The 13,494-nt window shown below is 37.8% G+C and overlaps 1 protein-coding gene across 1 annotated transcript in view; it reads right to left on the bottom strand.

The window, feature by feature from the left end:
• XRCC5 (X-ray repair cross complementing 5) overlaps nucleotides 1–13,494 on the bottom strand; it is a 53,964-nt gene that overhangs the window by 17,010 nt on the left and 23,460 nt on the right. Inside the window, exons 12-16 of the mRNA XM_037396346.1 lie at nucleotides 12,374–12,464; nucleotides 10,982–11,115; nucleotides 5,923–6,119; nucleotides 1,739–1,832; nucleotides 222–291 (exon numbers count right to left, since the gene is read on the bottom strand). Of these exons, the coding sequence (XP_037252243.1) occupies nucleotides 222–291; nucleotides 1,739–1,832; nucleotides 5,923–6,119; nucleotides 10,982–11,115; nucleotides 12,374–12,464 (586 nt within the window). The remainder of the gene's footprint in view (nucleotides 1–221; nucleotides 292–1,738; nucleotides 1,833–5,922; nucleotides 6,120–10,981; nucleotides 11,116–12,373; nucleotides 12,465–13,494) is intronic.

Below are 13,494 nucleotides of genomic sequence, written 5' to 3'. Positions count from 1 at the left end.
AATTCCATTGCATTTTCAGACTTACGGCATGCAAGTCAGTAGCTGACGTGTGCTTCATATTCTTCCTCACCTCTGTATCAAAACCCTGCCCTGCTGCATGCCGAGAACAGATTCAGAGCAGCTCACATAGCATTAGAAACTTAGGTTTAGACAAATGGATTGCATCCACTGAACCCTGAAGATGCTACTAAACATTATTAAGATAGATAAAAGTCATTTACCGTCTTCGAAGTTAGTATTTTTCTGCCTCACCAGAATTCGGAAATCTTCTGCTGGCTTGACACTGCCAACCTACAAAAGATCAAAAATTGATACAACTGTCTGCCAATATCCAAATTTTTCTTCTTGTGAGGCAACAAGAACCTTTACATTTGTTTATTTTAATATGGAAACAGAAGCTCTACACTTCTCTGCATGCAGACTCGTAAAATGCAACTCTTACAATGTGTAACGCGCAGTACTCCTAGCAAGGCTTAGATATGACACGAGCAAGATGAACTCACTGCACTGCACTGCTATAAGCCGACCATGTTCTCTGGGGTTTAGAGGTCAGAAGCACAGTAGTTCAGGTTACCTGCTAGCTCAGCTTGGAGACTTTTTGTGGCACAGGCCTCTCACTAATCTTGACAGACACAATGAGGAATGGGAGCTCCCAGGCATGCGGGTACAGAATCACTGGTTTGCCACTCCAATAGGAAGCTCAAAATTAAAAGCGTACACTCAAGTCATCCACCCTTACTGGCTCAGTCTGACATCTTAAAGCTGAACCTCTAAATGGGCACTGAAGCGCAGAAACCTTACAAAAGAACTAAAGCCAGGTCAAAAATAAACAAACACTTACTGAAAAACAGATGCAATAACTTAAGAAAAAAAAAAATTACACTGTTTAAAATTCCCTTTCAGAAATCAAGATTTCCCTAAGTTTATTTAAAATTTTTATGCTTTGCTGTCAAAATAATTCATAGATATTTCAATAAGCTTGCTTGGTCTCTTCATGCTTCTTCTAAATTTGGCAATGCTACTTTTCAGGAAATCTCAGAAATATATATTAGGAGTACAGAATATTTAAATCTTTTCAGATTTTAAATATTTTGAAAAATCTCAATCACGCATTTTAAAACCCAACCTTAAAGGATAGCACATTTGAAAACAAGTGAAGTTATTTCAATATTAAATCACTTTTTTCCCCCGTAATACAAAAAAATCAGATCAAGGAAGGTACATACACAGTTATGAAACAGGCTTAATCTACCCCTGTACACAACATCTGGAATTTATTTAGACCTAGCAGCAAGATGAAGACAAACTTGTGATGTAGAACCCCAACCAATGCAGGGAACTATCTTTAAATCACATCAATACTTCGATTAAATATGCAGAGGCAATTTCTATGTTGCAGATGATAAGAAAGAGCAAGAACAAAATTCAACAATTAAACCCCAATTCTGAGATTCTGTTTTTCTCAGATCCTTAGGCTTGCCCTTTGGAGTTCTAGACACCAGGGGAGAATTCTGTCCTAAAATATCCAAGACTGAGGGAAGCTTGTGTTAACGTGCTCCTACAGGCAGAGAAAGTTGTCTTTACAATCTCTAGCGGTCTCAAATCTACAAGGAGACAGTATTAAGTCATATTTCAGCTAGGAACTCTCCATTTACCAGGAATTATGTATATTCACTACAATACACTTAGATAAATGAATCTCGCCCTTTAATAATCAGATTTGTAAAAATATGCTTACAGAGGTGATATTGCCTTCAGCAAGTTTCATGATGGTAAAGCTACCTTCCTCATCTTCAATTTTTGGTTTCTTAGGGTTGGGTCCATCTTCACTGCTGCAAACGAGAAGGACAAAAACATAAACTCTTAAACTGTCCTGCCTATTAAGTAGGGAGTCAGTAAATTAATGAAATATACACTGAACGCTGGACAAAATTATATAACTGTCTGAAAATTAACACGAAACCTGCCTCATTTTTCCCCACAGGTTGCACAAAGCAGATGGTAGAAAGCGAGACCAAACTCTATCTTAACATAAAGCAAAAGGTACCGCTTGTTGAAGGTGCAAGATTATTCATGTTTATTTCAGGAGTGAATTTACTTACACACACCTTCTCTACCTCCCTAAATACAGCGTACCTGCAGTCAATACACAGGTTCCAAATAAAGTGATTTAACCTTCATAATTCACAGCATACGATTTACTGTTTTACAGTATATTACATGGCATTTAGTATTCTCACCAGATTCGCTCTAAATATGAAATGGTAATGAAAACTTAACACGTAGGTAAGAAATTAATTACCTCCTGGTTCCCATCTTGGAATGGATAGCTACTACAAACCTGTTTACACAGGGGCTTTTGAGTCTAATGACCCACATTCTCCATCAGCACACAAAAGCTTTACAAACTTCCACTTACAGCAGTCAACACCTACTAGGCAAAACCTGACTAAGTATGTAAGAACTCTCCTAGGACATTTTAAGCTACATCTCAAAATGCTTTCAAAAAGCTTATTGCAAGTTTAGGCCACTTTCTTGCTTTGTTCTTACAGATGTACATAGACCAAGGTTTACATTCAAACTAGGAACTTAATTGTAACATCTAACATATGCCAAACTTTAGAGCACATCTTGGCAACCGAAAAAAATCCAAGCAATCACAAAAGGGGAAGAAAATCAGTGCATTCTGTGTCACTTCACAGAACTGTGGCTACTGACACAGAAAATCAGTTTAAGAATGACTGAAAGCTACTCAGTGATCTAAACAGCAGTATTTTTGTTCAAGGAATCCCAAGACAAAGTAAGAACTTTTCCTTAAATTTTTTGTTACTGCAGAGAAATGAAGGAACTGCTTGATGACGTAGGGACAAAGCCAGAGATCCTGGACTAGGTGTCACTTTGCATTCTACAAGGCTAGAACTAGTTTTAAAAATTGCATTGCACATTACAGAAGCAACGAACTATTAGAAAGAACCTGTGCAGTCTTCCCTTTCTATAGCACAATCCTCCCCTACTTTACAATCTGTGTCTAACCCACTTTGTTTCACTAGTCTTCTCTGTCCTTTACTTAATTTTGTCACTACTGAAATGAAAACCCTTCTCAGCAACTCCTGTCATCCAGCATAACCTTACTTATCACTCTAGCAGAAATGATGACTTTGGTTATGCCTCAGGACAAGGATAGGATACTTTGCTTCATTCTCAACTCTGCTGACTTTCTGGCTGACCTTGAACAAGTTGCTTGATTGTTTTGGACAGCCAATATGCCTGTCTGTAAAAAGGAGAAACTGATACTTACCTAACACCAGTGATTTTAGAACTTCTACTTGAACCACAATTCTTGTATATTGATGTGGTTTGATGAAAGGTGCAAAGAACAACGAAAGTTCTCTTTCAGAGTACTTTTTCTTTAAAAGGTGTTTTGCAATCAATGGCAATGCCTTGAAATCTTTTCCCTCCTGCATTAATTTTACTGATTCGAAATGCTTTGGGATTGGAGGAAGGAGGAGAACATAAATGCTGCTGCTGCATTTAACTATCTAGGACCAAATCTATACCTGTCATTAATCAGTGCAGTACAGCAGAAACTAATGAATCCGTACCCATTTATACCAGCCAAGGATCTGACGTTTAGAATCTGTTAGTGGTAATGCACTGATTAACAGTATTTTTAAACTTTAAAACGTGCAACTACTATTTGAGAAAAATTAATAAAATACAAGATTAATTTAAAACACCCACTTCTACATTTATATAGAAGCCTCTCACATATTGCAAAGCTGGATGAGACAACAGCCTCTCCAAAGCCAACCTAAGAAGGAAAAAGTAAAATGCTTTCTATTTTGCTGAATGTTTTAAACTACACAGAGCTTAGCATAAGTGAAACGAATGCTGAATATTAAAATCTGTATTAAGATATCATGCTTATATTTATGCTGCCTTAATCCCATTAGACCTTAAAAATTAAGTAGAGATTAATCTGGCCAATATGATGAGATAAGACACAAATTAGTTTTAGAAAACAAAAATTATGGTCAGGAGACCTTCTAGCCAACTTTTTCAAAACACTTTGGTGCAAATTATCTAGATCTGATCATTTTAATAACTTGAACGTTATCTGCTGTTTAACATTGTCCTTAGTCATTGCTGCAGAGTGATGTACTTTATCACATGATTTAATTACAACACTCAGCTTTTCCCCAAACGCAGAACAAAAACATACAGTTAACACTTCTGATGTAGTAACGACAATACTACTATTCTCATTCATTACTACAGCCATAACATCTTTTTTTTTTTGCAATTATATAAAAAAATATATTATTCATCCTTCTTTGCATAGCTGAGTGTGTACCCTTTTGCCTCTCTTACAGGTTGCGGGGGGGGGGGGGGGGGGTGTTTCAATCATTTTAATGCCCTACACCAATTTCTATCTCAATTATTTTTACAGCTGCTTTCATCACCCCTCTAAAGGAAATCAGTTTTTAAACAAAATAGCTTTCCTTCTTGCTTGTCAAATCGATTGCCTTTAGTAATGGGTCACCATTTTTTGTTTAAGATCTCTCCTTAGCTTGCTTGAACCCAAGGTTGTGTCATCACGCTCCCCCCTTTTTTTTTATCTAAATACCCATATGAATGTATGTATGTACACACACAGAGAAGCTGGAGCACAGAGCAAGGACAACAGAATTTTATCAGGATGAAGTCACAGTTGTGCCAAGGCAAGATTGGCACACACAGCAATGAATGAAATGAAAAGGAAAGTATTTCCCAGTCTGGTACAGAAATGTGGTCATTATTCCAGAGCAGTAATGTGAAAAGTCCTGTGTTGTGTCTTTCCAAAGATAACATGCCGAGGAGGCTGTAGCCAACCCAAGGTAAAGCATGTATGACAGCTCTGCTACACAAGGCCTCAGAAAGGCTCAAAGACAGTGTTCCTAGCACTGAAAGGAGTGAGCTAAAAAGGACAACAGGGAGAGAGGAGGAGATAACTGAGAACTCTCCAACATCCCAGGAGACTCACTAGTTATATTACAGGCATTCAATAAACTAAGGTCTAAGAAGCAGATTTTATTTGAGCAGATTGATTTGGCTGGGGTGACAGTACCAATACAGTAGCAATTAACCATTTATTCTTCATATTTTCACCACAAATAAAGTAAATAGTGTAAGTAATAAAAAAAACCGCTAAACAATTATCTTAAAAACTGTTCTGACAACAGATGCTCCAGGAAGAGTCCCTAACAGTTTGATTTTTCAGTACATCCACATTTATTGCACAGCACATAATAATGAAGCTGCTTTTCTTTTTATTCGGTATTCAAAAATGAAAGCTACAGAACAACCTAAATAGAGCACGCTGAGAAGGAAGACTCGTCTTTACAGCTAATTTAAAGCTCTGCAGCATTTATTCTAAACTAAATTAGACCCTCTGTTACGTGTATTTGAACTACTTTGTAACCACCAGTAGGACTAACTGTTTGACCAGGAGACAGTAGGTGATGCAACAGGTTGCTCAGAGAGGATGTGCAGTCTCCATGCCTGGATGCTTTCAAGACCAGACTGGCTGAAGTCCCAAGTTATCTGTTTAGATCTCACAGATGACCCTGCTCTGAGCAGCAGGCTCAGAAAGAAACCTCCTGAGGTCCCTTCCAACCTGACAGATTCTGTGACAACAAATACAGCCATGAGGAAGCTACAGACGGGTTCCTGGTGTGTCTTGCCCCCTAACAGTAGGACCAGCACTATTCACAAAATACCCCAGATATACTGTGGTACCACAATATTCCCTACCCTTCAGTATTTTTTCAGTGTGTAACTCACTGATCTTATGTTCAAAAGATGCTGAGCCTGCTCCATCCAGCAAAACCAATTTGAAATGTAAAAGTTTTAAAAAAAACCCATAATACATCTCCAACTTACTTGTCTTTGAAGATGTCCTGAGCAGTCTTCTCTTCTTTTTTCTTGACAACTTCCTTTAGGGGGAAAAGTGCTCTTACTTTTTCAAGAGGAGCTTGACACCTTTCTTTTACCACACAGGGCATCTCCAGCATCTCTAAAAGGCGCTGTTCAATTGGCGGCAATGGCTCATTGGGGTGAAAAGCCTTATGCTGCAAACACTGCAAGAAACAATTTGAGCAAAGCAAAACTTCTAGTTTATGTGCTTTTAATATAATGCCCGTATGCCTGACTTCATACAGTACATGTAAAATATCTTCTGTATTAAAGAAACTACCTTCATATTCCTCACAAATATTCCAGCTCACAAGTGGATTGAAAGATACAATCAGCTAAGGATATCAGTAATTATATTAAACAATAATATATTTATATATATGTGTATATAAAAATATATTAAAGAATATATATTAAACAAGAATAGTAATACAAATGAGTGTTCCTACACTCACTGGAATGAGTTCTGTGAACATTATTCAGAAAATCCAGGGAATGAAAGTCATCTGCATTTATTCTGCTTTTTAACTTCACTTTACCTTTACAATGCAGTTCTATAATAAGTCATACGGGAGAGATTTCTTTACATTCCAAAATTAGGCAACAAGATATATACCCCAACCAGATATTCCAGTTATTGTCAGTTTATTGTCCCTCAAAGAAAATATTTCTTTTTGGTCAATAAAACTCAGTACGCACACAAGAGAAAATTTTACCAGTTTAAGAGCAAATGGAAAGAAGTCAAATGTGCACAGGTAAGGCACAGAATATACGTATGTTTGCAACTCAGCTTTGAAAAGAGCGAGGCAATGAAGGGACCTGACAGATGTACATCAAAGTTGGAACAGATGGTAGGAGCTACAGAGGAGAAGGCTTTTCACCAAAGTGTAAAGACAGTGCACACAGCCAGGGAGTCAAGCAGAGGGACAGAGATGAGGTTAATGAGGCAGGCTATGGAAATTCCATCGAGAATTTTAAAAACAAACTTAATTAAACATTTAAAAACAACTTAAATGTTGAAAGGTATGGGATAGCAGTAGAGATGTATGTGTATGTGCATAGAGATACACAGATACCAGTGCATGCATACACATACATAAAAACATGTGATGTACATGGGAGAATAATTTTTCCAAGCCCATTGTACTGGGTGAATCAGACACAAGTGTGAAGGTAACTACTCAGTAAACTAGGAATACAGCAGAGATTTGCTCCCCTGTTGGCTGGCAGACATGACATTAATTTAAAAAACAAAACCAAAGCAAACAAAACCCTCTATTCATGCCGAAAAGCTGCCAATAAAGAAAATCCAGACCATATGCTACACATCAATACTGATGTGCTTTCATGCTGCCATTAAGACTCCAATCCATATTAGAGCACACTTTCAAAAGGAGGCAGTCATAGAAGACTACTGATTTGGAAACACTCGTAATGATTTAAGGCATAATTATTTTGAAAGAGAGTAAAAATGTTGCTGGAAGCTGCAGTAATGGCCCTTGTGATACAAAAAACCCAATATTAAAACAACATTAGGGAATTGAATTAAACTCACAAAGCAAAAAAACTAAATCCCCTGTTGTGAATGTGTTTTTCAGGCTTTTGCATCTGAAATCTCTATGTGTGCAGTTGCAAGAGCTGAGCAGACTGAGTAGACACAGCCTCCACTTGTTCCTGGTTTTTTTAGAGTAGATGACTACCTCTGAAACCTGAGATGGCAGGGACCATCAAAACTCAGGTGCTAAATGTAGACAAATTGAACAGGTTTAACCTGGAGTTTCTAATCCTAAACAATCCCTTTTAACTTTGATTCCGCTTCCTTCTGTGTCTAGCAAGAACCACTCCTACCTTCACTGGCTAGAAGGCAACTCACACGGCCACTGGCTTCCAGACTCACCGTTCTATTCATGCATGTTGTCAGCAACATACTAGCTCCTCCTTGCTCTTCCTAATTTCTTTACACTTCCAGACTCAAGATGTAGCCAGCTTTCAGGAACAGGGGGCATACTAAGATACTGGTCAATGGATGTAATGAAGTGGAATTTTCACAGGATTCATTCCATAATAAGCAATGGCATAAATGCATGAATAGACAGGAATTTACTGCAAGAAATCATCCTGCCCTGTTCCCTTCTGCACAGCATCTAGGAACACAATTTTTTAAGAACATATTTCAGCAAATTTGTAAACTTACAGGAACCTGATAGTGTTTAAAGCCTTAGAATATGGGTGACAGATTCAGCTATCTAAAAAATAAGCATCTATACCAGTCACCTACTCACTCTACACAACCACAAGTATCAGGTACTTATGATCTCTGAAGATCATAAAAAGAAGGATCAGTTACTTACCTAAGGTTCTTCTTTCATGGATTACACAATAGCCTTGGACAACTCAGCTTACACTAGTTAGCTAGCTTTTGGGTGGTTAAACCTGTGCGAACTGAACCCCAACACAAGCATCTTAGAGTTCAGTTTACATCTAGTTTGTGATGATCTCAAAATGACCTTCCAACAGATCCACTATATTCAACCAAAGATAAGATTACTTGATGCTGAAAGCCCTTACAGACTTCCGTGAGTGATCTCCTGTCCTCTTGCTGCTCTGCTTTTTGAAATAGAACCATACAGTCCAACCACTTATAAATGCGCTCAGACCTCTAAGGTTGCTCACAGGTGGTCTAACAAGAGCCATTATGGCATGTTTAGATGCAGACTCTGCAGGTGGATCCCACAAACTATGCAATGCTGCCTGCCACCACTCCCACAAACCTTCCCCTCAGGTCTGTCTCAGGACTGAACAGTCATTGTTGAGCAATTTGTCTATCTGGCCATCAAACAAAATGCACTGCATTCCCCAAACATCTTATGTGCTTTAAATCCCTGTATTTAAGAAGAGTAAGTTAAACGATGACATTGGAAGTTTGCCACCACAAAAGCTATAGAAATTCACTTCGGCTTTTCTGGATGCAAGGAATAAAAGTTGAAACTCTGGATAACCAACATTCCTCATCTTCCACTTCAGCAAGCATTAGTAACTCCTTTCCACCCACTCTGTCATTTCCTGATGCCTACCACTACTTCCAGAGATACAATTTCGCTTGATGTTTCTGTTTAAATTCTGGCTCTTGTCACTTACCATTACAAATATCTTCATGAGGCAACAGAGCAAGGAAATTAGGGAGGAAATCATCCTTTCTTTAGAGTTATTTTTCCAAACTGTTTATAGGTCCTGTTCAGCCCAATCAATTTACTGGCTACATTCAAAAGATTATGTGTTATTTTTCTTTGTAGTTTTTAAGGAACCAGTAGTGCCACTTGGTCTAAGATCAAAATATTAAGAACCCCGAACATGTTTGCAGCAAAGGAGAAAACCATCTTTCTGCAACTTGCACAGTTTAACAGCAGTTTTGTAACCAAGACAAAAAAATGGGGCTGTGCATGGCCAAAAGAAAGCACTAAAAGGACTGGTAATCCAGGGCTTTATAAACAGCAAGCACTGTCGACAGGAACTGCATACTACCCAGTACATTGAAATAGTTAATAAATACTTTTTCCACCAGTAGCATTCACCCTTACAATATCCTATTATCCACTAAGAAAAATGGCAAGTTAAGCAGTTACTCTTTTCTAGCAGCACTTGACTCAACTGCTGGGACACCACCATCATACTGTTTCAGAAGACAAATGGCACACCTAAAGAAACATGTTTCATTATAAGCGATATCCACTGAATCAAAAGGATGTAATATTGCATCCAGCAAGATAGCAGAAGAAATTCTATCCCGTTTCATTTACAAGATAAACCGTATGTGTTTTGTAATACCCAAGTTTTAGAATCCTTCAAGTACAAGTCATGCAGAGGTCAAGCTGTTTTAAACTCTTGCCCAGCGATAACCTTCTATTTACTAAATCTTGCATTCAGTTACACCCCGTCTTGTCAATATGACTGTCAGAATTTGAAGGGAACACCGAGTTCTTCAAAGTGTCAGTCAGAGTAGGAATCGAAGACAGTGGGCTTACACGTGTTTCTGAAACATATATATGACCTCCAGATCCTTTGGTTCTTTTGACAATACTGAGGCAGCATGGGGTTTGGAAGCTAGGGTATGTTTTCTTAATTTAAAAAAGCATTTCTTCCTACATGTAAACTGAAAAAAATTCATTTGGAATTGCTGAGATACAATGAACATGGTTACTGTAATACCATTTTTGGTCATTTTTCAGAGTGAGGTCACGCACTCAATATTATCCCAATGGTTCTCTATACAACACAATTCTGCAGCTGCATAAATTGCAACGTCATTTTCCTTATTTTTGAATTTGCTGTGTCATTTTTTTGAACACTTGAATTCCAATGTGTAATTAAGTCTCTCATCCTCACAGTTGCAGTGAAAATCTTCATGACATGAATGTAAATCACTTCATACAATAACTGCAAGAAGTGTGAACTGTTCCGCTTGCCCAAAAAATGCATCAGCTCAGGCACCCAAATGGAGTATTTTAAATGTCAGAAATGGTAATCATTTACTACTAATCAAGTTCACCTCTAACTGATCTGTTTTGGAACCACTGCTAGATGCAACAATGCACAGAAAAGTGACTCTGCCCAGGATTTGATGGGACACAGAATGAGAAGCTAAACAGATCCCTGATCTTCAGTCAATTTCTCTCTTTGCCCAGAAGCTGAAGAACAAGTCTATGTCCACACCACGATCACTGCAATACAGTGTTGAGATACCCAAGCAAGTTTTAACTTGTCTAGTCTAGGTGCCTGTGAATATCACTGACGCTTTTGCAGACACCTCAGCACAGGTATGATTTCCATTGCTTCTTGGAGACTGGAAATTTTAAGAATAAAACCTATGTTAAGGACAACATAGAAATCACTGGCTACTCCATATTTAAATGCAAAAGAATTTATATTCTCATCTTCACAATGCAGATCTTTCCAGTGTGAATCAAAGACAGAAAGGTGAAGTCTTAACAAAAGAAGTTTTTAAAAAATGCCATATAGTTCATCTCACCTGATACAACCTCTGAAAATGAGGGTTTGGGATTTTGCTGGGCTTAAAGAGGTCCTCAAAAGTTTCTCCATCATCATCTTCATAAACCAAATTCATAGAATCAATCAAAGAGTCAACAGCAGATAACTGATCCGCTAAAGCAGTAACGACATACAAAGAAAAACTAAATACACTTGCAGATGGATGCATTTCTTGCAACAATTCATAAATGAAGACTCACTTTGCAATGCAAGATTCTGACCAAGTCATTACATGCCACAGAATGCACTGCAGATACAGACATGCCAATAAAGAATATGGATAACGAACACAATAATAAATGCCCTGCTTTATTTAAGGACTACAATGTAAAGTCATAAAGCCTTCTTTTTTTCCCCCCCTAGACCTCAATTATTGCTGTATTTGTGCTTCTATTTTTCTTCTTTTTCAAGATGTATTTATTTGCAACAGAAGGCTTATAGGCCACTTAGAAAATAAGAACAACAGTTGGTTTGAAAAACTGGCATAATATAAATTTCAAAAGTTATGATCGCAAATTAACACAGTTCACAATAGTCAACTATTGCTTTTGTGAGACAAGTTTTAGATTTGTTCTCAAACCACTGGTTACAGGCAAGGAAACAGAAACTGTTTCAGAAACAGCCCATCAATGGTTTATAAACCCTGAAATGCAGATGCCCAGTCAACGGATCTCATAACAAGTTCAAGAAGTGGAAGTGGATTTTAAACTACATCCATTTACGCTCACTGCTGTGCAAAATTCTCAGAACAGCAAGTCAGGCTTTGTATGGCTCCATGTTCTGTGGCTCTCCAAAGACACCCTCCGTCTGAGTCTGGACACCACTAAGTGCATGCTTTAAAAAACAACACACCACAGAAAACACAGGTTTTGCATTTGTACATTCTATTAACAGGCTATTCTGCAACCGGCTACAGGACCAGCTTTGTACAAACAGAACTGATGCTTCTCTTCTAATTCTAGCTAGCTAATCACATATTGTAGTTCCCACAAGGCTTGGCCATTTAGTCTCACAAATGAGTTCAAAGGTCAAAGGATACAGAGAACTAATCTCAGATCTCTTCACAGAGACTCTGAGAGACCAACAATCCCATAACCAGAGCACAAGTCATTTAACAGGACAGTTTAAACGACTGCCTGCAAACCTCAAGTCTGCTCAGCCTGCAACTAGGCTGGCAAAGTTTTGATACAGGCTTTACAGTTCAAGATGACATCAACATAATGTATTCCCAAAAGGCTGGGGTTTATTTCCTAAGCCAAAATGACAAAGCTACATCTTCTTTGGAAATCCAAATCTTCTAATTCTTTTAGAGTATCTTAAAGGAAGACAAGTAGGTTACTTTGTCCGTTTGCCCAGCAAAGAACTATCTTACCTGTAGGAATGCATTTTTTATTGTTTTTCAAGGATGAAAATATGTACTGTCTTAAGTCTTCCATGTAGGGTAACTGCACATAGATTAGACACTGAGCAAGACAAAAGAAGAAACAAACAACTGAGCCTAAAGAAAAAAGCTAAAGCATCCCACAGTCTGTCAGGGCAGCACAAACATAAGAAAAATCTAAAGATCTAATACCGAAGTACTTAAAATAAAACATTCACAGAGCAACACAGTTTTAAGCAAAATGAAATAAAATATAATTTTTATAAAACAGAGATAGCCACACTCCTCATCTTTTCTGCTGGTAGAATGAAGACCTCCCAGGTCATCTGACCCCTTTTTCTTGTACGAAGTTTCAACCAGTCAAGCTTTAAATAATCCATATATTGGTGCTTTGCGAGGTTTTGTCACAGCTTACTGTGTTTCAAAGTCAAAAACTGGTTTTGTTTTTTTAACATTCTCAGCCTAATTTTTTCTTTATTCAAATACCTCCTCCAGTTCATACCAACCTAAAGAATTCCTTTCCATGCTTTATATTTATACCCTTCAAAAGTCTGAAGACTGTTACGTCCGCCCCCACCTTCGTCATTGCTTAGCCATCTATACATATTTAGCTCTTTCAATAATCTCTCATAAGTAAGATCAGTGGAAACATATGCTGCAAAAATTCTGACATGCCGTGTTTCTTCTGGGTGTCTCAGAATTTTTTACATGATTATTTCAAACATGATTCTGCTGCGCACAGAACTTTTTCTTGTTTTTGTTTTCCTTAGAAACAGACTTGATTTTTTTCTCCTGTTCTTTAAAATAACCTTTTCAAGTAAATAAACATACTACTGTCTTCCTAACCCTCCATATGAATTTAAAATAACAGCTTTAAACACTCTGAGCTCCTCCCCTCAGTTCCAGTTGACTTGGAAACCCAATGACAACAGCATAGTTGGACATGCTTTAAATGCCATGCAACTATCAAATTCAAATTTTGCACTACCAAGCAACCTGGAGATAAACCCACATTTTAAGAAAATGAAAGAATGCATCCTTGCATTGTATGCAGACAGGTAGGTAATAACAGCAAGAAAGCAGTGGTAACTTATTACATAACTATGTGATTA

Source organism: Falco rusticolus, chromosome 8, assembly GCF_015220075.1.
Source record: "Falco rusticolus isolate bFalRus1 chromosome 8, bFalRus1.pri, whole genome shotgun sequence".
In the NCBI taxonomy this organism is placed as follows: Eukaryota; Metazoa; Chordata; class Aves; order Falconiformes; family Falconidae; genus Falco; species Falco rusticolus.
The sequence above is the reverse complement of the archived record's forward strand: the minus strand, read 5'-3'. Positions and strand labels throughout refer to the sequence as shown.